This window comes from Marmota flaviventris, chromosome 20, assembly GCF_047511675.1.
Source record: "Marmota flaviventris isolate mMarFla1 chromosome 20, mMarFla1.hap1, whole genome shotgun sequence".
In the NCBI taxonomy this organism is placed as follows: Eukaryota; Metazoa; Chordata; class Mammalia; order Rodentia; family Sciuridae; genus Marmota; species Marmota flaviventris.
The window spans coordinates 17808911-17831946 of NC_092517.1; the positions used below are offsets into that span (position 1 = coordinate 17808911).

Below are 23036 nucleotides of genomic sequence, written 5' to 3' on the forward strand. Positions count from 1 at the left end.
CCCAGTAAGGTGACCAGAGAGCTGAGCTCTGGGGACAAAAGGTCGACCACTGAGCCCACAAGCCTCCTCCTCCCTGAGGTCCCGAGGCTGGGCACCCCGGGGGGTGGCTCTCAGGATCTGCCCCTCGACCTCCCAGGAAGCCATTAACTCTGAGGTTTGTGGTCACCCAGGGTGGCCTGCAGCAGCCCCAGCCCTGGGGCAGAAGCCCAGTCCCCCCCACCCCCAGGGCCAGCACTGCTAAGATCTGTCCCTTTCCTGGCCCAGTGCCCAAGGCAGACTCTAGAACTGGCCTCCTGGGGGGGGGTCCTGGGCAGGATCAGAGAGGCCCCAGGCAATGCACCCTGTGCACAGCGCCCAGAGGCGGTGGGGGACACCCGGCCAGAGGTCAGCCCCCGCCCCAGAGCCCTGGAGAAAAGACCCTAACCCCGGGCAGGAGGGAGGGGACAGCCCGTCGGCCCTGCGTTACCTGCGGATCCTCCAGGCGGGTTATATCGGGGTACAGGTAGAACTTGATGCCCTCCCCGGCACCGGGCAGGGTCAGCCCGCGGACCAGCAGCACCAATAGCATGGCGAAGGGGAAGGTCGCAGTGAAGTAGACAACCTGCGAGGGGGGACCACAGGGCCGTGAGCATCCCCGCACCGTCCTCCCCTCTCCAAGAGGAAGGAAGAAACAGGAAAGTAGAGACTTCTACTAGAGCCAGGCTGTGCAATCTCACGTGCTGTGTGACCTTGGACGAGTTGCTTAACTTCTCTGAACCTGTCGCTTCAACTAAAACCTAAGCATTATACGATTATTATTCTGGTCTAAGTCCAGAATATGGTGGGGGACAACGGACAGCACAAATTCCTCTCTGCCACACACAGAGGAGCCGGGCACGGTGGTGGTACACGCCTGTCATCCCAGCAGCTGGGGAGGCTGAGGCAGGAGGATCGGGAGTTGGAGGCCAGCCTCCACAATTTGTCTCTCAATTAAAAAAATAAAAAAAAGGGGCTGGGGATGGGGCTCCGTGGTGAGGCCCCCCTGGGTTCAGTCCCCAGGGCCAACTCTGCCACCAGGTCCCTGAATCTCTTCTTCCAGGGCCTCAGGACCCATCCCCCTCCCCCCTCCCCCACCCCCTGACCTTTATTTCTTTTCTTTGAGGCTAAAAATCCTCATAACTTTCCAAGAACGGAGGGGGAGGGCGGGCCAGGAAGCCCCAGAAGAGTCAAGAAAGTCAGCCCGTCTGTCCCTCCCTTCCTGTAGACAGACGGTCAGGAGCCCCTGGCCAGCTCCCACCTCTGGGGGGCCCCTGGGTGGGCCACACCCCAGTGGGTGAACAATAGACGCAGACAGCAGCTCCGCGGGGTCCCCCCCGGGGGCTCCCACTTCAAAGCGGCCGCGGGCTGTGCCCAGAGCCAGTGTCGTGGGGGGCCATTTCCCTTGTTGGGGGGATTTCACGGTTTGTACCTATTAACTCATTTAACTCCCAAAGCAGGTTTGGCAAGAGCTGGGGACCTTGCTACCTGCATCTTCTAGATGAGAAAGATGGGAACAGAGAGCTCAGGTGTCCCTCATGGGGTCCTGAGTCAGCAGGTGTCGGAGGTGGGGTCTTTCTTTGGGTCTCAGTAAATGGTGGAGGCTGGCCTCCAAACTCCCGGTCCTCCTGCCTCAGCCTCCCGAGACGATGGAATTCCAGACATGAGCCACTGTGCCCAGCGTTGGAGGTGGTGGGATTTGACTTAGGTCAAAGACTCCCAGGGTCTCTGCATCTTTGGGGGGGTGGGGTGTGGTTGCTATTCACCCCCAGAACCCGGCGTGGCCACACGGCTTAGGTGCCTGTAAAGAGAGTCTTGCTTGTTTTGCACATTTTGCTCCAAGGATGAGCCCCTGAGAGTGTCTCAATATTTCCATGACTCCCCCGGGGACCCTCGAGGGAGAAGCTGGTGCCAGACGCCACCCGCGGGGGCCTCTGGCGGTGGCCCGGCAGGACGCGTGGCAGGACGCGGTACTTTTCCGCTCTGCCTGGTGAAACTCCCTGGTGCCCCTGAGAGCCCTCGGCCCCACAGCCCTGGGGACTCAGAGGGACGGCTTTTCCCTGTTCCCCGGCAGGGACATGCCCAGCTTGAACCCTATTTATTGGCCACTGACAAGCTGTGTGACATTGGGCAAGTATATTAACCTCTCTGGACCCTCCGATTCCTCATGGATAAAAATGGGGCTACTAACGCCCTGCACATTGGGAGGATTATCCGAGCTAAGGAGGTCCACGTGTGCTTTGGGGCATCCGTGACAACAATCACTAGCTGTTGAATGACGTAGGCCACGGCCTCTTCTGGGGTATCTCAGACCCTTGGAGTCGTGAGAATCATAAGAATAGAAAGGGCCAGCCGGGCGCGGTGGTGGCTCACACCTGTCATCTCAGCGGCTGGGGAGGCTGAGGCAGGAGGATCAAAAGTTGGAGGCCAGCCTCAGCCAAAGTGAGGCCCTGAGCAACTCAGGGAGGCCCTGTCTCTCAATAAAATGCAAAACTGGGCTGGGGAGGGGGCTTAGGGGTCAAGGGCCCCTGAGTTCAATCCCTGGTGACCCCCCAACCCCCCAAAAAAACAGAAAGTAAGTAAGTGACTTGAGCTGAGGCCTGAGCCTCCCGGGTCTGGGTCTCTCCTGCCATCTACCTCCTGTCCCTTCCCCAGGGACCCGGGTCACCGTGAAGGCGGGCTTGGCCAGGAAGAGACCCGTCGGCTGCCTGTGGGCCCAGCCCCCAGGGCAGTGACCATGACTTGGTCTCTGGCCAGGGCTGGGAGCCATGGCCGGCCGGCCAGCGGGCGGGCGGGCGGGCGTCCTCTGGGCCACTGAGCTCCAGGAAGTCCCCAGAGCTGTTTGTCTTGGCTGCTCTGGGCTGACCCAGGCCCTGCCATTGTTCTGGGAACCGCGCCCACCCCCAGAGGAGGCCAAGGCTGAGGGTGGGGTGGGGGGAGACCTCGGGTAAGTCACGTCTCCGCACGGCCACGGCTGTGACCTGGCACCCACTGGTTTGGCGTCCATTCTACTCTGCGTGTTGCCCTTTGTCTCACGTGTCTGGTGGACGCCAGCCTCCCCCATCAGCCTGGACGGGACCTACCACAGGGCCTTTGCACGGGCTAGTCCTGTCTCCCTGGGAATTTTCCCCTTTGGTCTCCAAGTCACCTCCTTAGTGAACCTTGCCTCGGGAGGCCGAGACAGGAGGATCGCAAGGTGGAGGCCAGCCTCGGCCATTTAGCGAGGCCCTGAGCAACTCAGTGAGACCCTGTGTCTAAATAAAATATAAAAAGGACTGGGGACAGGGGCTCAGGGGTTGAGCAGCCCTGGGTTCCATCCCTGGTACCAAAAGGAAAGACAGAGAAATAGGTCTGCAAAAGACCCTTATCAGAGGCTTGGTCCCCAGCCTGGGGCACTACCCTTAGAAGTAGGGCCTAGTGGGAGATGGCAGGTCACTGGGCGTGTGCTCTTGGGGACACTAGGAACCCCGGCTCTTCCTCTCTGACTCTCTGCTCCCTGACTGCCGTGAGGTATCTGGCCTCCTCCACCACCCACACCGTGACGTGCGTCGCCACCAGCCCCAGTCACCACCACCTGGAAATTCTGAGCCAAGTTGGACCTCTCCTCCTTTACGGTGGGGGGGAGCACAGGAACCCAGGGCTTCTCGGACCAAACCGTGCATTTGCATCCAAATCCGGGGTGACACTGCAGGGTGGCCCCTGACCCTGTAGGTCTGGGGCAGGTCCCCAGCCCTCCATCTCCTCCGAACTCCTGGGGACCCCTGATGCTGCCAGTCAGGTCAAAAGCGTCTCAATCTGTCCACCAAGAGCTGGTTATGAGGAACAGAGCTGTTGCAGGGCGCCGTGGCCCACGCCTGTCATCCCTGCACCTCGGGAGGCCGAGGCAGGAGGATCGTGAGCTCCAAGCCAGCCTCAGCAACTCAGCAAGTCCCTAAGCAACTCAGCGAGACCCTGTCTCTAAATTTAAAAATTAAAAAGGGGGTGGGGCTGGGGGCTCAGTGGTGAAGCGTCCCTGGGTTCAATCCCCGGTAACAAGAAATAAAAATAAAACTAAAATAACACAGTTGTCAGAGAGGCTTTTTCTCTGTTCCCAGCTAATATTACTTACAGCTCTGATATTAATTAACTGCTAACACCTGCATCTACGGCCAACCCCTGCATCTACAGGTAACACCTGCATCTAGAGGTAACATCTGCATCTACAGGCAACACCTGCATCTACTGCTAACATCTGCATCTACCTCCAACACCTGCGTCTACAGGTGACATCTGCATCCACGGCCAACACCTGCATCTACTGCTAACATCTGCATCTACAGGTAACACCTGCATCTAGAGGTAACATCTGCATCTACAGGTAACACCTGCATCTACTGCTAACATCTGCATCTACAGGTAACACCTGCATCTACAGGTAACACCTGCATCTACTGCTAACATCTGCATCTACAGGTAACACCTGCATCTACTGCTAACACCTGCATCTACAGGTGACATCTGCATCTACGGCCAACACCTGCGTCTACTGCTAACACCTTGAGATGGGGAAGCAGCCGCGGTTGGGTTAGTCAGAGAGACCCGTCGTCCCACCTCCAGGGATCTTGCCAGCTGGTCCCCAGACCACTGACCACTTGGAGCCAGACCCTAAGACTGGACTTTATCTCCTTCTTCTAGGGGATGGCTTCACCCCGCGGCCACGCTGGCCTCTTTCCTTTCCAGGTCAGGGAGGCCCAGAGGGAGGGTCGGGACGGCCACTTACCTTCCCCGTGGACCTGACGCCCTTCCAGATGCAGAAGAAACAGACCAGCCACACCAACAGGAGGCACAGCGCCAGGTCCCACTTGAGGGTGCCCGGCTCGTCGATCCCCGAGGACAAGCTCAGCACGTTGCGCCTTAGAGCAAACAGAGCAGGGAGTCAGCGGGGACCCGGGGTCTAGCATCCCCGAGGCCCGGGCCAGGGTGCAGACCCTGGGACAGAGTTGTTGGGACGTCTGGAAGGGGCCAGAAGGAGGGTCAAGGGCCCTGGGGTCCATAATCCTTAGGCAAACCCAGGTTCAACCCGGCCTGGCTTGGGGCAGGTCAGGAAACCCCTGAGCCTCAGTTTCCTCATCTGACAAATGGGTACTGACTTCTTGACAGGACCTCGGTGAAACACTCAGCTTCACCTGGCCGCCTGTGATCCCGGCAGCTCGGGAGGCTGAGGCAGGAGGATCGCAAGGTGGAGGCCAGCCTCAGCACTTAGTGAGGCCCTAAGCAACTCAGTGAGACCCTGTCTCTAAATAAAATGTAAAAAGGGCTGGGGACGGGGCTCTGTGGTGATGCACCCCGGGTTCAATCCCTGGTACCAAAAGTAAAATAAAATAAAATCTTAGCTTCATTGCTCAGGAGGATGTTGGACAAGTGACCCGGCCTCCCCAGACCAGCCTCCCGTCCCTAAGGTGAGGCAGATACTCCCCGCCCCCCCATGTCCTTTGGTCCCTCCCTATTTTATGGGCCCCACCCCCTTGTTATCCGGATCTCCGTAAAATGTGTGGCCTCGCGGAGGCAGAGCCTCCTCCAGGCAGAGCCTCCTCGAGGCAGAGCCTCCTCGAGGCAGAGCCTCCTCTCTGTGGCTCTCTTTGGAGAAGCTTTGGAAGGACTTTGCAGAGTCACTTTGCAGGTGACTCCATGGCCCTCACCACCAGTGACCGCTGGTGGCCTTTAGATGCCCAGAGCCCCGCCCCCTGCCCAGTCTCAGGCAGCCTCCACTCCCTGGAGGTCCTCCCTGGAGGTCCGCGAGGCCAGAGCTGAAGGCCGCGCTGTGCCGTGTCCGCTGGTGCGTGAGGACCCACGCGCAGCTCCGCGCCCTGTGGGGCCAGATACCATCAGGAACCGGGGGCCAGGCGCTGACCCTCGGCCAAGTCCAGGAAACACGATGCACCCACAGGACACTCATTGTCCCCAAGCGCGCAGTGCCCGGTCAGTGATCAAGAGGAGTCCCCCAGCCTCTGCCCACCGTGTGCCCAGGTAATCTGCCTCCTCGTCTCCGCCGTCCCCACCTCCAGGGCGAGGGCCAGGCCCGGAAGAGGCTGCTTCTCCTTTCCAAAGCACCAGCTTCTGTCCGAAGGCTCTGCGCCCCAGGAGTGGAGGGACTTTGTCCCTTGTTTGACCTTTTATAAAATAGAACCAAGGGCTCCTCCGGTCCTGCAGGGCGCGGGGGTGCACGCCTGTAATCCCAGCCATTCTGGAGGCTGAGGGCGGAGGATCCCAAGGGGGAGGCCAGCCTCCGCAACTTAATGAGGTTCTGTCTCAAAATAGTAGAGGAAAGGCTGGGGGGTGTAGCTCAGTGGCCGTGCACCCTGGGTGTGATCACCCCAAAAAAGCCAAAATAATAATAAAGCTGCTAGGATGCCGGTGTCTCACCAAGACCCTTTTTGTTAAAAAAAAAAAAAAGAATTATTTAAATCTTATTTGATCCAGCCCCATTTTACATATGAGGAAAACTGAGGCCTGAAAAATCCACTTCTGCACGTTCACAAAGCCTTCAGGCAGCTGGAAGAGCGGTCACTCAACCCCAGATCTGTCCAGCTACAAAGTCAGGTCCCTGTCCCTAGCCCCACCCCCACCCTGCCAGGGGCCGTGCGCTCGCTCTCTCTCTCTCTCTCTCTCTCTCTCTCTCTTTGGCACCAGGGATGGGACCCAGGGGTGCTTAACCCCCTAACCACCTCCCCAGCCCTGTTTATATTTTAGGACAGGGTCTCCCTAAAGTTTCCCAGAGTCTCCCTACGTGGCTGAGGCTGGCCTCCGACTTGCGATCCTCCTGCCTCGGCCTCCCCTGTCTCGGGGACGACGGGTGGGTGAAGTCAGGTTCTCAGCTCCGCCACACCATCCACCGTCGGTTAATGTAAAAGGACATGGAGTCTAGAGTTTCCAAAGGACTTCTTCAGTTCTCTGCTGTATGCCAGGGTCACTGGGGGCCTCAGGGTGACCTGAGGCTGTCAACCAGTTGCACCCCCCTCCCGGGGCCCTGGCAAGGGCAGGGCTGTGGAGTCCCCCCACAGAATAAAACGCCCTTCCCACTGAGCGTCCAGCCGCTGGGCCCTCGTGAAAGCCCAGGGCCTGCTGGGAAGTGACCCACGGCATCCTTGAGAGGGGAGGGACACCTTCCTGTCTCCACACGCCAGCCTCTGTCCTCTGTGCCCTCTCTGAAGCCAGCCAGGGCCCCCCCTCTCTGGGCCCCCCCCCCCCGTACAGTCCCTCTGTTCTTCCTTCACACAATGTCCACCTTGCCCACCAGGCTCTGGACATCCCAAGGACAAGGTGGCACCCGCCTGTCATCCCAGAGGGTTGGGAGGCTGAGGCAGGAGGATCGCAGGGTCAAGGCCAGCCTCAACAACTTAGCCAGATGCTAAGTGACTCAGGGTGACCCCATGTCTAAGATAAAAAAATAAAAAGGGCTGGGGACATGGCTCCGTGGTAAAGTGCCCTGGGTTCAATCCCAGTCCCCCCCCCAAAAAAAAAAATTAAAAAAAGAAATTGATGCCACTCACTAGTGTCCCCTAAGCACCTTCTGACTGCCCCAGACACCCACACTGACAGCAATCCTGTCCCCAATGCACCACAGGATTTTGAGCAGCCTCCTCACTGGACTCCCTGCCTCCACTCTGGCCCCTTCAGTCAGAGGGAATCCCAGCAGGACCCAGGCTGCCTCTGGCCTCTGCCCCTCAGCCTCCCATGGCTACCACCCCGTCCCCTAAACCTTTAGACCTAAAGGGGTTCTTTTTCCCCAGGAGGTGGGTACCAGGGATTGAACCCAGGACCACTTGATCACGGAGCCCCATCCCCGGCCCTTTTTATATTTTATTTAGAGACCAAGCCTTGCCAAGTGGCCGAGGCTGGCCTCCAACTTGTTATCCTCCTGCCTCAGCCTCCAGAGCCTGTGAAATTCTAGGCATGTGCCACCTTGCTTGGCAGACCTAAAGGTTTTAAAGAGCTTGGGGACGACCTACTGCAACTGCCTGGACAATGTGTGTTCCCAGGAAGCACCTGTCAATCATTCAACAACACCTTGCACAAAGCAGGTGCTCAATTAATGCAACGAGCGCGGAGTACACAGATGACACCCATTTCCTTGATGGGAAAACTGAGGCTCAGCCATTCACCTAAAATCCCCCAGACAGACATCAACCCTGGACACCTGGGTCCTTTTTCCTGGTGTTCCCCCCACCTGGGGTCCAGCCACCCTGCGGGACCTAGGGCGGCCATCAGCCGGGCCTCTCAGCCTTCCCTGACTCTCTGGCCTCGAGGGAGGAGACCCAGAGTCCGCGACATTATTATCCGAGAATAGTCGTGATTCATTCCAGGGTGGGATCCAAGAACTGGAATAATGACCGGGCTCCCGGCTGCCGTCCAGAGATGTCAATACGTCCTCGAGTGGGACCAATGGCTTCCTCTTGACCGCAGGCCAGCTGTTTCTTGGCCACGGCTGTCCCCTGGGGACTGGCACGGGGCAACAATTATAAAAGGGCCCGTCCGCCCCGCGCTCGGGGCCGCACAAGCCTCCCCCGGCCTCTCCCCCGGCCTCCGCCTCCTTCCAACAGCTGCCGAGGAAGATTGGGGGCTGTGTGGAAACATGACTCATGTGGCTTTGATTCTAATAAAGACTAATGAGACGTGCGGGCTCCCGGGAGGCCCCCGAGGGAGCCCAGGGGAAGGCCGGCCTCCGCCTGCTGAAGGGCATGGGGCCAGGCCGGGCCTCCCCGCCTGTCCTCCACAACCTGAGCCGGGGAGGGAGACCTCGGGACAAAGGGGACCCCAGATGGCAAGGCTCAGACAGAGGGGCTGGCTTGGGCCAAGACGCGGGGCTCAATTATAAAACCAATCCCGGGGGCCCTGGTGGCTTCTTCTGGGAATATAGAAAAGGGGGACAGCTCCTGGCCTGGGTGGCCCCTGCCTGGAATTCCAGCCGCTGGGGAGGCTGAGGCAGGAGGATCGCGAGTTGGAGGCCAAACTCGGCAACTTGGTGAGACCCTGACTCCACGTAAAATACAGAAAGGGCTGGGGATGGGGCTCGGGGGTGAAGGGCCCCTGGGTTCCGTCTCCAGGACACCACAGAGTCTGGGGTACGTGACGTCCAACGGTACTTTGCATCTTTCTAGCGGGTTCCGAGGGCTGGGAACCAGTCAGGGCCACCCTACAGCCTTGGGGTGGCAGAGGAGGACATCAGGGACCTGAGACGGGGTTGGACTGACCAAGCTAGAGATGGCAGAGCGAAGGCTAGACCCCAGGTGCACAGGCTAGACCCCAGGTGCACAGGCTAGACCCCTGATGCACAGGCTAGACCCCAGGTGCACGGGCTAGACCCCAGGTGCACAGGCTAGACCCCTGGTGCACAGGCTAGACCCCCCAGGTGCACGGGCTAGACCCCTGATGCACAGGCTAGACCCCTGATGCACAGGCTAGACCCCAGGTGCACGGGCTAGACCCCAGGTGCACAGGCTAGACCCCTGATGCACAGGCTAGACCCCAGGTGCACGGGCTAGACCCCAGGTGTGCAGGCTAGACCTCAGGTGCACAGGCTAGATCCCAGGTGCACAGGCTAGACCCCAGGTGCACGGGCTAGACCCCAGGTGCACAGGCTAGACCCCTGATGCACAGGCTAGACCCCAGGTGCACGGGCTAGACCCCAGGTGTGCAGGCTAGACCTCAGGTGCACAGGCTAGATCCCAGGTGCACAGGCTAGACCCCAGGTGAGCGGGCTAGACCCTAGGTGCATGGGCTAGATCCCAGGTGCACGGGCTAGACCCCAGGTGCACGGGCTAGACCCCAGGTGCATGGGCTAGACCCCAGGTGCGCGGGCTAGAACCCAGGTGTGCAGGCTAGAACCCAGGTGCGCGGGCTAGACCCCAGGTGCATAGGCTAGACCCCAGGTGCAGGCTGGACCCCAGGTGCGCAGGCTAGAACCCAGGTGCGCGGGCTAGACCCCAGGTGCATAGGCTAGACCCCAGGTGCACGGGCTGGACCCCAGGTGCACAGGCTAGACCCCAGGTGCGCAGGCTAGAACCCAGGTGTGCAGGCTAGACCCCAGGTGCGCGGGCTAGACCCCAGGTGCGCGGGCTGGACCCCAGGTGCACAGGCTAGACCCCAGGTGTGCAGGCTAGACCCCCGGTCCTGATGGCAACGAGGCCCAGTAGGCTGGCAGAGATACTGGTGCCCCGGGTGGGGCAGGCCTGTGTGGTCAGGCTGTGCCAAGAACAGCACAGAAAGGTCAAGGCGGTGGCCTTGGGCCCCATTCAAGTGACAGAATGAGATGCCAACATTTCTTTGTCTAGAAGCTCTGCTCCCCAACGGGTGGGGAGCTGAGGGGGCGATGCACGTGCTTTTAATGTCTTCTTTGTTTGCAAGGGACCATGTATATGCATGAGGAGTCCCTCTGAGAAGCCTGGGGACCTGCATTCTTCTCTGTGCAAATAACAGAGAACATCTATATTTTTTTTCCTAACAGCTCCCTACAGTGATGGACGACGTTGTGGTTCACTGCAAAAGTACCCCTAGTTCTCTACCCTCACGAGCAGGCGGGTTTTATTCCCCCGTACTTCTCCGTCTGGGGTCGTCTTTGGCTTCCTCTGGTCAACGGGACATGAACACAAATGACGCCTGAGCGGAGATTGAAAAAGAGCTTATGCACGGAGGGTCACCCGTCTGTTGTCTCCGGAGCTACCCGTGACAAGCCCCTAGCCAGCCAATGCCCAAGCGCTACCCCGAGGACCCACAACGATCTGCAGACACAGGAAGCAGCCCAAGACTCGGAGGGCTTGGCGCAAACTGCCGACAAACAGAATCATGGTAAATGGTGACTGTGAATTCACCAAATTTGGGGATGGTTGTTACGCAGCAAAAGCTAACTGCTAACTGATACACAATTTTTCCCACTCGATCTATGCGCCTTTCACTGGAGTAACTACCTCAGCTTCATATAGACATTTTTTTTCTCTGTTCAAGGACAGAGAATGTATTTTTTTTTCTAAAATGTACTAAGAAATCGTGAAGAAACTGAGGCTCAGAGAGGAGAAAGGGAGACTTGCCCAGATCAACGGGCCGGGAAGTGGCAGAACCGAGATTCGATACCAGCCCTGGGCAAATATGGACCCTCTCCCCGTCCCACCCCCGACCCTCGAAGACCGCGACTCCCCAGGGAGGACGAGGGGTGGCCCGCGCCCTCCGCCCGCCCCAGCCCCCTGCCCACAGCGAGGCCAGTCTTACTCCCAGAACTCGATGACGGGGGACGTGTAGTTGTGGGTGCTGATGGTGACCCACAGGCTCTTGTTCTTGCGCAGCGTGTCCTCCAGACAGTGGGGCGTGTTCCAGCTGTGGTTGCAGTGGGCCCAGGGCAGGTCCTTCTGGAAGGAGTGGAACAGGTAGTAGGTGGCCCAGGCCAGGATGATGATGTAGTAGACATTGAGGAGGGAGACGATCACGACGGACGCGTAGCCGATACCTGGGGGGCGGGGGGCAAGGAGCGCCATGAGCATCAGCAAGGGGGCCACCAGGACCGCCCACTCCACAGGAGGGCCCCGGCATCCCCAGGACAGGGCCAGAGGGGACTCTTCAGCAGAGACCAGCATCGAAGGAAGATGGATGAATGGAGGGATGGACGGACGGATGGACGGACGGATGGACAGAAAGATGGATGGATGGACGATTGGATGGACGGATGGACGGACGGATGGACAGACAGATGGAGATGGATGGATGGACAGACGGACAGATGGATGGACAATTGGATGGATGGATGGACAGACGGACAGATGGATGGACAATTGGATGGATGGACAGACGGACAGATGGACAGATGGATGGATGGATGGATGGACGATTGGATGGACGGATGGACGGACGGATGGATGGATGGATGGACAGACAGATGGAGATGGATGGATGGACAGACGGACAGATGGAGATGGATGGATGGACAGACGGACGGATGGAGATGGATGGATGGACAGACGGACAGATGGATGGACAATTGGATGGATGGATGGACAGATGGATGGACAATTGGATGGATGGATGGACAGACGGACAGATGGATGGACAATTGGATGGATGGGTGGGTGGGTGATTGGATGGACGGACAGATGGATGGATGGACGATTGGAGGGATGGATGGGTGATTGGATGGATGGACAGACGGACAGATGGATGGATGGATGGACGATTGGATGGATGATTGGTTGGATGGAATGATGGATGGATGGATGATGGATGGACGGACAGACGGACGGATGGATGGACAATTGGATGGACGGACGGATGAATGGATGGACGATTGGATGGATGGGTGGATGGACGGACGGATGGGTGGAAGGGTGGACGGATGGATGGATGGATGGACGGACGGATGGGTGGAAGGGTGGACGCATGGACGGATGGCGGATGGTGGAAGGTGGATGAAGACCCACTAAGTGCACCGACCACCCAGGCGTGGTATGAGGGCCCACATGGTGGTTGGTTGGAGGGTCGGCCAGGGCAGTGGTGAGCTGAATGGTGGACAGGTGGATGAATGCAGACTGAATGCCTCACCGCATTAGTGAATCATTGATCATCTACTGATCAGTATTATTATTGGTTATTGGATCATTGGTGCATGGCACACAGGATGCTAGAATAGACGTCTACGGGTGGCTGGGCACGTCGCCATCCTGCCTGGTGCCCGTCGGTCCTGACTGGTTCTTCTGAGAACCCCCTGGGGGCTGAGCACGGCGCCTCCTGGGAACTCAGAGCCCCTGGAGGGGCCACGCCATCTTCTCTTCCTAGCAGCTGGCCCGTGTCCCCTCCCCTCTCCCCGAGGCCTCAGGGGCCACAGCAGGAGCACCCCCATCTGCTGTCCCGACTGGCTCCTTCCTAACTTGCATCAGGCGCAGGCACGTCCAATGGACCTGGGGCACAGTAGCTGCTCAATAAAATCCGGCCCAGCACAGGGACCCCCCGCACTCACCGGAAAACAGGGGGCAGATCTTCTCCCAGCACGTGATGCCCCCTTCCGAGGTGTACTGGCCTATGATGACCTCCAGGAAAAACACGGGCAGGCCGCTCCCAAACAGGAAAATGAAATACGGGATTAGAAATGCACCTGTAAGGGGGCAGGCAGAAGTGACCGGTTAAGGCTGTGGCTGTGACAGTGACCGGCACCCCGAGGTGCTCCCTCCCGACCCCTCCCGGCCACCAGAATCTGAGAGAGAGAGAGAATGAGTGACGGGGGGCAGGGGGCAGGAGGGACAAGGGCCAAACTCTCCAACGTGTCCCCCCCCACCCCAGCCATCTCCAAATCGGCACCCGGTCCTCGGAGCCACAGGGCCTTTGCTTGAGCTGCACCTACGGGCTTGCCTGCCTTAGTGGGGACTGTTCCACCTGCAACACCCTCTGCGACACCTGCCGTGCCCGGGCCTGCCCAGATGGAAAGATCTAGAAGGATCGCAGCAGCTGCCGTGAGAAACCCAAGGGTGGCTTCTTCTCCAGCTGGTGGGTGGGTGGGGGCAGGGGGTGGGGGGGTGCCAGGGAACGGAGGCGGGGCACAGCTGGGGGACAGGGGTCCTACCTGCGTCACTAATGGCTTCAGCGGGTTCCATAAACCCTTTGAAACTGTGGGCAACTTGGGTCTAGGGTGGGTGCTTGGTTCTGAGGAGCGTCTGGGGCCCTCATCAGAGTCCCCCAGGGGCCTGAGACCTACGAAAGGTTAAGAAACCAGGCTCTAAGGGACAAGTCCCCCAAAGGGTGGCTTCCTAAGCACAGGTGGCCCGGGGCCAGGCTTGAGCAAACTCCAGCCTACCCAAGCTCTCTCCAAGTCCCTGAAACCTCGGGGCCGGGGGGTGGCCACTGGACATTGGCACCTCCGAGGACTCTCGCGGAGGGCCCTCGGCAGGCAGGATGAAAACAAAACAAAACAAGAAACACCCCAACAACATGGCCCACGCCTGGCAACCCAGCGGCTGGGGAGGCCGAGGCAGGAGGATCGCGAGTGGGAGGCCAGCCTCAGCCAAAGCGAGGCACTAAGCAACTCAGTGAGACCCTGTCTCTCAATAAAATGCAAAATAGGGCTGGGGACAGGGCTCTGTGGCCGAGTGTCCCCAAGTTCCATCCCCGGTACCCCCTTCCCCCCAAAAAATAATGTCAAGGAGAGAGAAAGTGGGGAGCCATAAATCCAGGGGGGTTTACAAAGGGCAAGTGTGAATCTCTAACCTTATTCCACCTTTTCAGAGACTAGAGGATCAGAGAGGGTGTGAGGCACCTCAAGGTAACACAGCAAGACTCGGGACAGAACCCGGCCACCCTGATTCTCAGTCGTGCTCATCTCCTGTCTCTGTGGTGACCTGGGGTCAGGGGGTGGGACAGGGTGACCCGGGGGAGGAAGATCAGGGTGCAGAGAGAAGGCACCCCGACCCTCGGGCGGCGGCCTTCACGCCTCCCCTTTGGCCAGCTCCCACCCTGGACTCACCTCCACCATTTTTATAGCAGAGGTACGGGAATCGCCACACGTTGCCCAAGCCCACGAAGCCGCCAGCGACGGACAGCACAAAGTCGATCTTGCTGGCCCACTTCTCCCGCTGCGGGGGCTTGCCCTCGGCCTCGTCCTCGGGCCGGGTGCCGGGGCTTTTCCCGGGAGACGGCTTCAAGATATCCTTGTGGAAGTCCTTCAGACACTGCAACTTCTCTTTGGTGGCCATCGGATCACTCTCTAGGCAGGGGACACAACGGGACCAAAAGGTGAGGCCAATGAGGTGGCCCCTGGGCGTCGCCCCTGGACGGCCTGATGCTCATTTTGGAGGCTGAGGCAGGAGGATCGAAAGGTGGAGGCCAGCCTCAGCCAAAGCCAGGCCCTGAGCCACTCAGCGAGACCCTGTCTCTAAATAAAATGCAAAAATAGGGCTGGGGATGGGGCTCAGGGGTGGGGTGTCCCCTGGGTTCCATCCTCAGTACCCAAAGCATAAAATATAGTCACCCCTGGGGACAAGAGGAGCCCGTCCTGGGGTGTCCCTGGCAGGCGCACAGTAGGGCATCGGGCAGCGCCATGGGGTCAGTGGTTCCCAGGTATCTGCAGGTCGCCCGGCGCTCGGAGCAGAAGACCCCAGCTCTGGGGGTGACGCAGCAGGCCAGGGGGGGTGGCCCGAGGACCTGGGGCTTGGACGTGAGGCCCGGCCCCAGGCGGCACCAGGAGCCAGCAGGACCCACCTCTTCCTGTCCCTGGCTGGGGTGGGGGACCCCGATTGTTTCTGGCGACAGGCAGACCCACAAGGCTTCCTGCAGCCCCGGGCAGCCCACCGGGCCCTTCCTCCGTCTGCTGGGGCATCCGCAAGGCCTTTCTGTGCCCTGTCCCTCAGGGGCCCGGCGGGGCCAGGCCACTGTAAAAATAGCCCCAATGGCCACTATTGTTCCAGCCGGGCCCCCCGATGGTTATCAGGACGGCTCATTGTGGGCCGGCTGGGTGGGCCCATAATGGGAGGATGTCTGGGCCTCCCTCCCTCCCTCCTGGGGACAGTGTGGCTCAGGGAGCAGCCTCCTGGGGAGCCTCCTTACCCAAAAGGCCACGTCCACCCTTTTTAGTGGGGGGGATTGAACTCAGAGATTGCACTTGACCCCTGAGCCGCGTCCCCAGCCCTGTTTTGCATTTTATTTAGAGACAGGGTCTCCCTGAGCGGCTCAGGGCCTCGCTTTGGCTGAGGCTGGCCTCCACCTGGCGATCCTCCTGCCTCAGCCTCCCCAGCCGCTGGGATGACAGGCGTGGGCCCCCGTGCCGGGCAAAGGCTGGTTCCCCCCAGGAGCCAGGGCTGGTGGCTGGTGGGGACCCCGAGAGTCCTCCCTCCATCTCTGGGCTGCAGGACTTAACTTCTCACACCGGCAGAGAACCTTCTAGAAACTTGGGGGAGAGCGGTAACTGGAATTCCCCGAGCCCCTTGGGTTCCCTCTGGTTTCCTGTGGAACCAGGATTCTAGTTCTTTCCATGGCCAGGGCCCCCCGGGTCAGGCTGCCAGGGGCTGAACGGGGGGGGGGGGGGTTGAAGGGACAGGGCAGGTGGCTGTCACCTGCCGGGCTCTGTGGGGTCCACCCTGCTCCTGGGGATGGATCCCACTGCCATCTGCAACCAAGAGCTCAAGGACCCTGCTTCTGCGCCCCCCCTCACTGGGGCTGGTCACTGCCCCCCCACACAAGGGTCCTTCAAATGCAGACGAAGGAGGCTCATTCAGGAGGTTAATTTGGAGGCCCCAGCCTTCCAAGGACACCCGCTGACAGCTTCTGCGTGTTCCTGGCGCCCAACCCCGGTTGCCATGGCGACCACCCAGCTCCCCACAGCTCCCTACCCCACCCCCCATCTGTCCTCCACCACCTCAACCAACCACAGCAGAGCCAGATCCCTCCCGCGGCCCCTGGGGCCCCAACTTCCTCCTCCCTTCGTCCCTGGGACACTGGCTTGTCGCCTTAAGGAATCCCAGAGTGTCAGCCTTGATCCCAAAGCCGGGAGCTCCTTCCCCCAGCTGGGTGACCTCAGGCAAGTGAGTCAACCTCTCTGGTCAAGGACTTCGGTGCCAGCTGCTGGGATCTGACTGTTCTAATCTTTACCAGGCCCTCCCTTCCCCAAGCCCGGAGCGTGGAAAGGCTTCTTCGTGCCACCCTGGGTGACATCAGCAAGCTCCAGATGCTCTGAGGTCACTGAGCTGAGCTGGTAGTACAAGGACACCCAGGCCTTCCCTGTCCCTCTCGGATGGCCCGGCTTGACCTCACATGACACCCTGGCTGCCAGGCCTCCACCCATCTCTTATGGATTCCCAATGAGGCCACTCTCCGGGACACTCCAGCAAGGACACCACACGGGGCCATGAGTGTCCGGCCACGGGCACGGGTCCCCTCTGCCAGCGTCCGACGGTCGATTTTCCTGCCAACATGAGCTGTTTTTCCTGGCCCGGCGCCCAGGGTGATTTTGTAGCGGCCGAGATACATAATTCCCCATTTTAAGAGCTTCCTCTTTGGTTTTGACAGCCACAAGCCATCGGAGTGGCCCTGACCCAGGCTCTCTGGGAGGACGCCTCCCGCTCGGCCCGACTCAGAACCCTCCCCGTGTCTCGGTTCCAGGGATGGCGGCCAGATCCAGCCGTGCCTGAAGGCCACTTGCCAGCAGATCACCTGGTCAAGCTCTGGCCAGATGCTACCCAGGGCCGGCCACACCGTGGGTTTGCAAAATAGTCCTTTGGTCCCCAAATTGTTAACCAGCATCAGACGGTCGAGTAGCCACTCTGGGCCAAAAGCTGCTTGTAAAGACAGTTTCCGGAGTCATCCCCAAATATTCTTGTGTTAAAAGCATCGGGGAGCTGAGCGCCGGGGCCCACGCCTGTCATCCCAGCGGCTCAGGAGGCTGAGGCAGGAGGATCGTGAGTTCAAAGCCAGCCTCAGCCAAAGAGAGGCCCTAAGCAACTCAGGGAGACCCTGTCTCTAAATAAACCACAAAATAGGGCTGGGGAGGGGGCTCAGGGGTCGAGGGCCCCTGAGTTCCATCCCTGGTACCCCCCATCCTCCCCAAAATAGCAAGACGCCTGTAGGTTGTTAGCTCGCGGCCTGGTGATACATAAATACATATTAGTTACCACTGAAGAAGGTAGCGAGCCACAGTGGGGTTTTGGGACAATGCGGGGCAGGCATTGAACTCTGTTTAACTTAAAAAAAAATAATAAGGAAGTGGGGGACCAGAGAGGTCCTCAAAGGACACAAAGTTTCAGTTTTCCACAAATAAACTCCAGATCCCGAACATGATCGTTACTAACAATATGTTGCAGACAGAAGTCAGCGGCAGGCCCGGTGTAGGGGCGCAGGCCTGCAATTCCAGCAGCTCGGGAGGCCGAGGCAGGAGGATCGCAAGTTGGAGGCCAGCCTCAGCCACTTAGGCCCTAAGCCATTCAGTGAGACCCTGCCTCTAAATAAAATATAAAAAGGGCTGGGGACAGGGCTCAGGGGTCGAGGGCCCCTGGGTTCAATCCCTGGTACCAGAAAAAAAAAAAAAATAAAACTAAAGAAGGCAGCTTCAGGCCACAGACCAGATGACAAATTAGGGAACTGGGTTCAAGGGCAAATAGGGAAGTGAAGGGCCCCATGACCTGACGGGGAATCAGGGGGGCGAGGTACATGATCAAGGAGGAGGCCAACTGGGGCCTGTCCCCAATGTCTGCCGCGGGACCCTCCCCAGGTTCCAATCCCTGGCCCCAGTTAAGCGTCTAACAGGCGCCAATCGGACCTTTTAAGAGCCCAGTGTGGGGGGTGCAGTCCTGCCATCCCAGCCCCTGGAGGCTGAGGCAGGAGGATCCAAAGTTCAAGGCCAGCCTCAGCCATTTAGCAGACACCCTGTCTCCAAATAAAATCATAATAAGGGCTCGGGGGTAGAAAGCCACTGGATTCAATCCTAAAATGTATTATTTAAAAAGAGAGAGAGAGAGAGAGAGAGAGGGAGGGAGGGGGCCAGACGCGGTGACGACATCTGTCATCCCAGCGGCTTGGGAGGCTGAGGCAGGAGGATCGCAAGTGGAGACCAGCCTCAGCCAAAGCGAGGCCCTGAGCCACTCAGGGAGACCCTGTCTCTAAATAAAATGCAAAATAGGGCTGGGGACGGGGCTCAGGGGTTGAGTGTCCCTGAGTTCAATGCCCGGTACCAAAAAAAAAAAAAAAAAAAAAGAAAGATTTAATCATTGAGTGGAATCATGCGGTCAGTAGCCTTTGGTGATCTATTTCTGGGCAAAGGCTAACCAAGCCCCCGGGTGGCCTCTTCTGAGCCAAGTTCATCCGGGAAACCAAGAATTGTTTTTTTGGTTTTGGTTTTGGTCCCAGGGATTGAACCCAGGGGCGCTGAACCCCTGAACCCCAGCCCCAGCCCCGTTTTTCTGTTTTATCACCGACAAGGGCCTCACTCCATTGCTGAGGCTGGCCTCCAAAGCGCGATCCTCCTGCCTCAGCCTCCTGAGCGGCTGGGATGACTGACGGGCCCCACTGCTCCATAGTTTTGCCCAGAATAAACCCCCAAAACAATGGTCACCCACACTCTGGGGACATGCCAGGGGTTGAGGGGTGTGGCGTGGGTCATTTCCTGGCCATCTTGTGTCATTTTTTCTCCAAACATCAGCAGGTGCCGGGTGTGGGGGCGCACACTTATAGTCCCAGTGACTCCAGAGGCTGAGGCACGAGGATCGTAAATTGGAGGCCAGCCTCAGCAATGTAGTTAAGTTCAGCCACTTAACAAAGACCCTAGATGGCTGGGGGGGACGGTGTCCAGGCCAAGGTGGGAACCCGGATTTATCCTGCTCTGTGAGCTGTCCCAGTCGGGGCTCAGTCTGGTTCCTTCCTGGGCCTCACTTTTCCCTGGTGGCCTGGCCAATCCCGGCCTCCTCCCACTGTGAGAGGGGACTTGTTTTTTCTTGGTGTGTGGGGGGTACCTGAGATTGAGCTCAGAGCCACTTGACCCCTGAGCCCCGTCCCCAGCCCTTTTACTTTTTATTTAGAGACAGGGTCTCCCTGAGCTGCTTAGGGCCTCGCTTTGGCTGAGGCTGGCCTCCACCTTGTGATCCTCCTGCCTCAGCCTCCACTGGGAGGACAGCCGTGGGCCCCGGCGCCCGGCCTGAGAGGGGGTTCTTAAGGGTTCTCCTGGGGCTTTTGTGGGATTTTCTGATCATTTAATTCCCATCCCTCAGACGCATCCTTAGCTGAGGCCCTTGGACAGCGACCCACTTGGGACGGGTCATTGGGACTCCCTTTCCTCGGCCGAGGACCTCTCCCTGGTGACGCTATGAAGGAGATCTTCCTGGGCCCACAACACAGCTCCCTCGTCCACTCCTGAGCAATCCCCTGGGTGACACCATGGTCACACACACCGGGCTGGGAACAGGGGGTCACTTCCTGTCCCCCCACCATGGCCAGAGACGGGGTGGGGGCGGGGAGGGGGGGACGCGGTTTTATTAAAGGACCAGGAAGAGCATTGGGCAAGTTCAGGACAAGGACAGGAGGTTCCCCATCTGCTCACGGCCACCCAGAGCAGGTTTCAAAGGGACCTTAGGGTGACATTCTCAGGGGCCCGGCCTCTAGGGGAAAGGCGAGCCTCTACCCTGGGGTCCGACCCAGACTGCACCTTGGGTAACGGAGGCCAGAGCCAGAGGAGGAGGGAGGAGGCCTCTGGAGAGGGGGAGGGACATCGTGTCCCCCCCTCCCCCGGGTCCGGGTGCTCGGGGACCTGTGGGTCCCACGGGCCAAACTCAGGATGGACCCACCTGAGGATTCTGCACAGCAGCCTCCAGACTGGGCCTCCCTGGGATGGCGTGGGTGGGGGGTATGCTTTGGAGGCTGAGGTTTGGGGACAGGTGACAGGGATCTGCAGGGGCTGGGGCCCTTCTGCATACCCTTCCCCCACTGCCCAGGCGGCTGCGGTGAGTCAGCTGACAGCAGGCACCCACGGAGCTAGCTGTCACCTCCTGTCCCCGCAGTGCCACCCCCTCCCCTCCCCCAGCCCCGGGGCGGAGCCTGGCTTTGTGGGACGTGGGTGGGGGCGGGGAGGGGTGGACGGGCTCCTGAGGCCCAGCAGCCAGGGCCATAAAGAGGCCATTTCCTGGGACTTCCGCTTTTTTAAGCTCTGAAGATTGTCACCTGACGTCCTGCCACCTCCCCGAGAAGAGCGAACCCCGGGTGGCGGCCCCTCCCTTGCTCTACACACACGCCAAGAAGGGCCCTGGGTGACACAAGTCACAAGGGTGTGGCCAGGGCCCCGTGCCCACTCAGAACCAGGTGTCCGCGACTCTGTCACCAGGGCTCTGCAGGAAGCCACAGCTCTGTGGCCACCAGTCCCTGCTCCCGGGCCTCGGCCTCAGTGTGACCATCCGGGCAGTGGGCACAGCAGGGGACGCTCCCAGGGCTGGACGCATCGGCCAACAGCCTTCCTGCCCAACTCCACCCTCGGAAGTGGACCCGGGTGCCCCGGAGGGGAGGCCCCTGCCCAGTACCACGGGGTCCCCTCCGTCACCCTGACCTGGAAGCCGGGTTTCTGGTCACCTGAAACCTGCAGAAGTGTCTGAGCACAGTTCCCCCAAGAGAGTCGCATACAGTGGCACACGGCGGTCATCCTAGCGCCTAGGGAGGCCGAGGCAGGAGGATCGCAAGGTGGAGGCCAGCCTCAGCCACTTAGTGAGGCCCTCAGCCACTCAGGGAGACCCTGTCTCTAAATAAAACACCAAAAGGGCTGGGGAGGGGGCTCTGGGGTTCGGTTCCCAGAGATGGAGGAACGCAGCTCTGTCCCCAAGAGCAGACCCCGTGACAAGACAGCCATCGGGAGGCCAGCCTCCTCCGCAGCCCGCACCAGCAGGCCGGGCAAGGGCTCTTCTCACAGAGCAGAAACCTGGAGGGGACGGTCCCCACAAACATCCCCCACCAGGTGATATACAGTAGGCGCCAGAGGCTGAGGCGCAAGCCCTCGGTGCAAACCTGGGTAGATGGAACTCATATCTAAGTCTGTCGGGTCAGCAGATGTTGGTGTCACGGTGACAGCGGGTGACCTCCAGCCTTTTCTAAGATGGAGCCTAATTGCAGCTACTGCTCGGCTGCAAGAAAAACCGAGCGTTAAAATCCACACCAGGAGCCAACTCAGGACTGGGTGTCCCCAACTCTGTCACCAGGAGCCACAGCTGGGGACCCACTCCCTGCTCCAGACCCTGTCTCTAAATAAAATGCAAAATAGGGCTGGGGAGGGGGGCTCGGTGGCCGAGGGACCCTGGGTTCAATCCCTGGTTCCTCCCCCAAAAAGTCTCCCTAAACCTAGTAGCAGCCTTGACCCTCAGCCTCCACCCTCAGCCTCCACCCTCAGCCACAGCCCTGAGGAGCATCTCCAGGGTCCCAGATGGTGTCTCAGCGCTAAGACGGGGACTCAACAGCCCGGTCCTCCATTCAGCTGCTTCTCCCTGGGCCTCCCTGGCTCCTGGCCTCCTCAGCCTCAGGGGCCATGTGGGGGGAGGGGACCTGCTGTCTCTGCCATTAAACTTGACTGAAGGGTGACATGGGTCCCCTGAGTTGGTGGATCTGAGCACAGATGTGGAAATCTGCTGACCACCCCCTCTTCCTGGTTTTGGGGAGGGGACGGGAGACAGTTCCCTGAAGAGCCAAGCCAGGTGGCCCACACCTGTCATCCCGGCGACTCGGGAGGCCGAGGCAGGAGGATCGCAAGTTGGAGGCCAGCCTCAGCAATTTAAAGAAATAAAAGTCCCCAGGAGGTGGTGAAGCTAAAATCTGCCGGTCCACACCCCTCAAGGCTGAGCTTGAAGGAGACTGCGAAAGCCGGCACCGGCCTCTGGGCTCATGTTGTTCCCTTTCCCAGATGGGAAAACTGAGGCCCGGGTGGCGGCGGAGGAGGAGGTGGTTGGAGCCTGAATAAAAAGCCTCAGCCTCTCCTGTTGGGGGTTCCTAGGGTCAGCTCAAGTCCTCTTTCCCACTCCAGAGTTGTCCCCAGATCCCTCCGGGGGTCCTTGGGGACAACCCTGCCCACGCCCTGTGCACCCGGCAGCCTACCTTGGGTCCACTTAGGGACTGACTCAGGAGAGGCTGGGGAGGTAGGAGAAGAGAGGTTCCCATTGGTGGTCGGGGGGAGGGGCGAGCTGGGCGAGTCCCCAGCGTGGGGACCCTGGTGCCCTCCGAGGAAGACCCCCTTGCCCCTCGGGTCCCCAGGAAGCCCCCAAGCACTCCCATGTCTGTCCCCTGCACCCTGCCCCCCTCCAGGGAGACTCCTGTCCTCGGAACCCCATTTCCCAGGTAACCACAGCTGTTGGTGACCTCACAGGACATGAGTCACACAAGAGGATCCAGGGTAGTTCCAGCAAAGGGCCAGAGGCTCTGGGGGGGGGGGGAGGGCAGATGGGAACAGGAGGGGCCAAGCCAAGGTGACTTACGGAAGGGAGGGAGTCTCAGGACAGACCAGGCCAGGGAGGGCAGGGGATAGCCCACGCCTTGGTTCTATGCCTGAAGATATTTTGGCCATG

The 23036-nt window shown here is 59.6% G+C and overlaps 1 protein-coding gene across 3 annotated transcripts in view; it reads right to left on the reverse strand.

Moving 5' to 3' along the window:
- Slc6a6 (solute carrier family 6 member 6) overlaps positions 1–23036 on the reverse strand; it is a 57105-nt gene that overhangs the window by 16885 nt on the left and 17184 nt on the right. For 2 of the 3 annotated variants that reach the window (XM_027931833.2, XM_071605893.1), the window contains 5 exons: positions 14489–14728; positions 12992–13126; positions 11257–11491; positions 4775–4907; positions 467–601 (listed from right to left, as the gene is read on the reverse strand). In XM_027931833.2, coding sequence (XP_027787634.1) covers positions 467–601; positions 4775–4907; positions 11257–11491; positions 12992–13126; positions 14489–14717 — 867 coding nt within the window. In that variant the 5' untranslated portion in view covers positions 14718–14728. Of the gene's footprint in view, positions 1–466; positions 602–4774; positions 4908–11256; positions 11492–12991; positions 13127–13591; positions 13699–14488; positions 14729–23036 lie in introns of those variants that run through there. The other variant, XM_027931835.2, reaches the window with a different exon arrangement.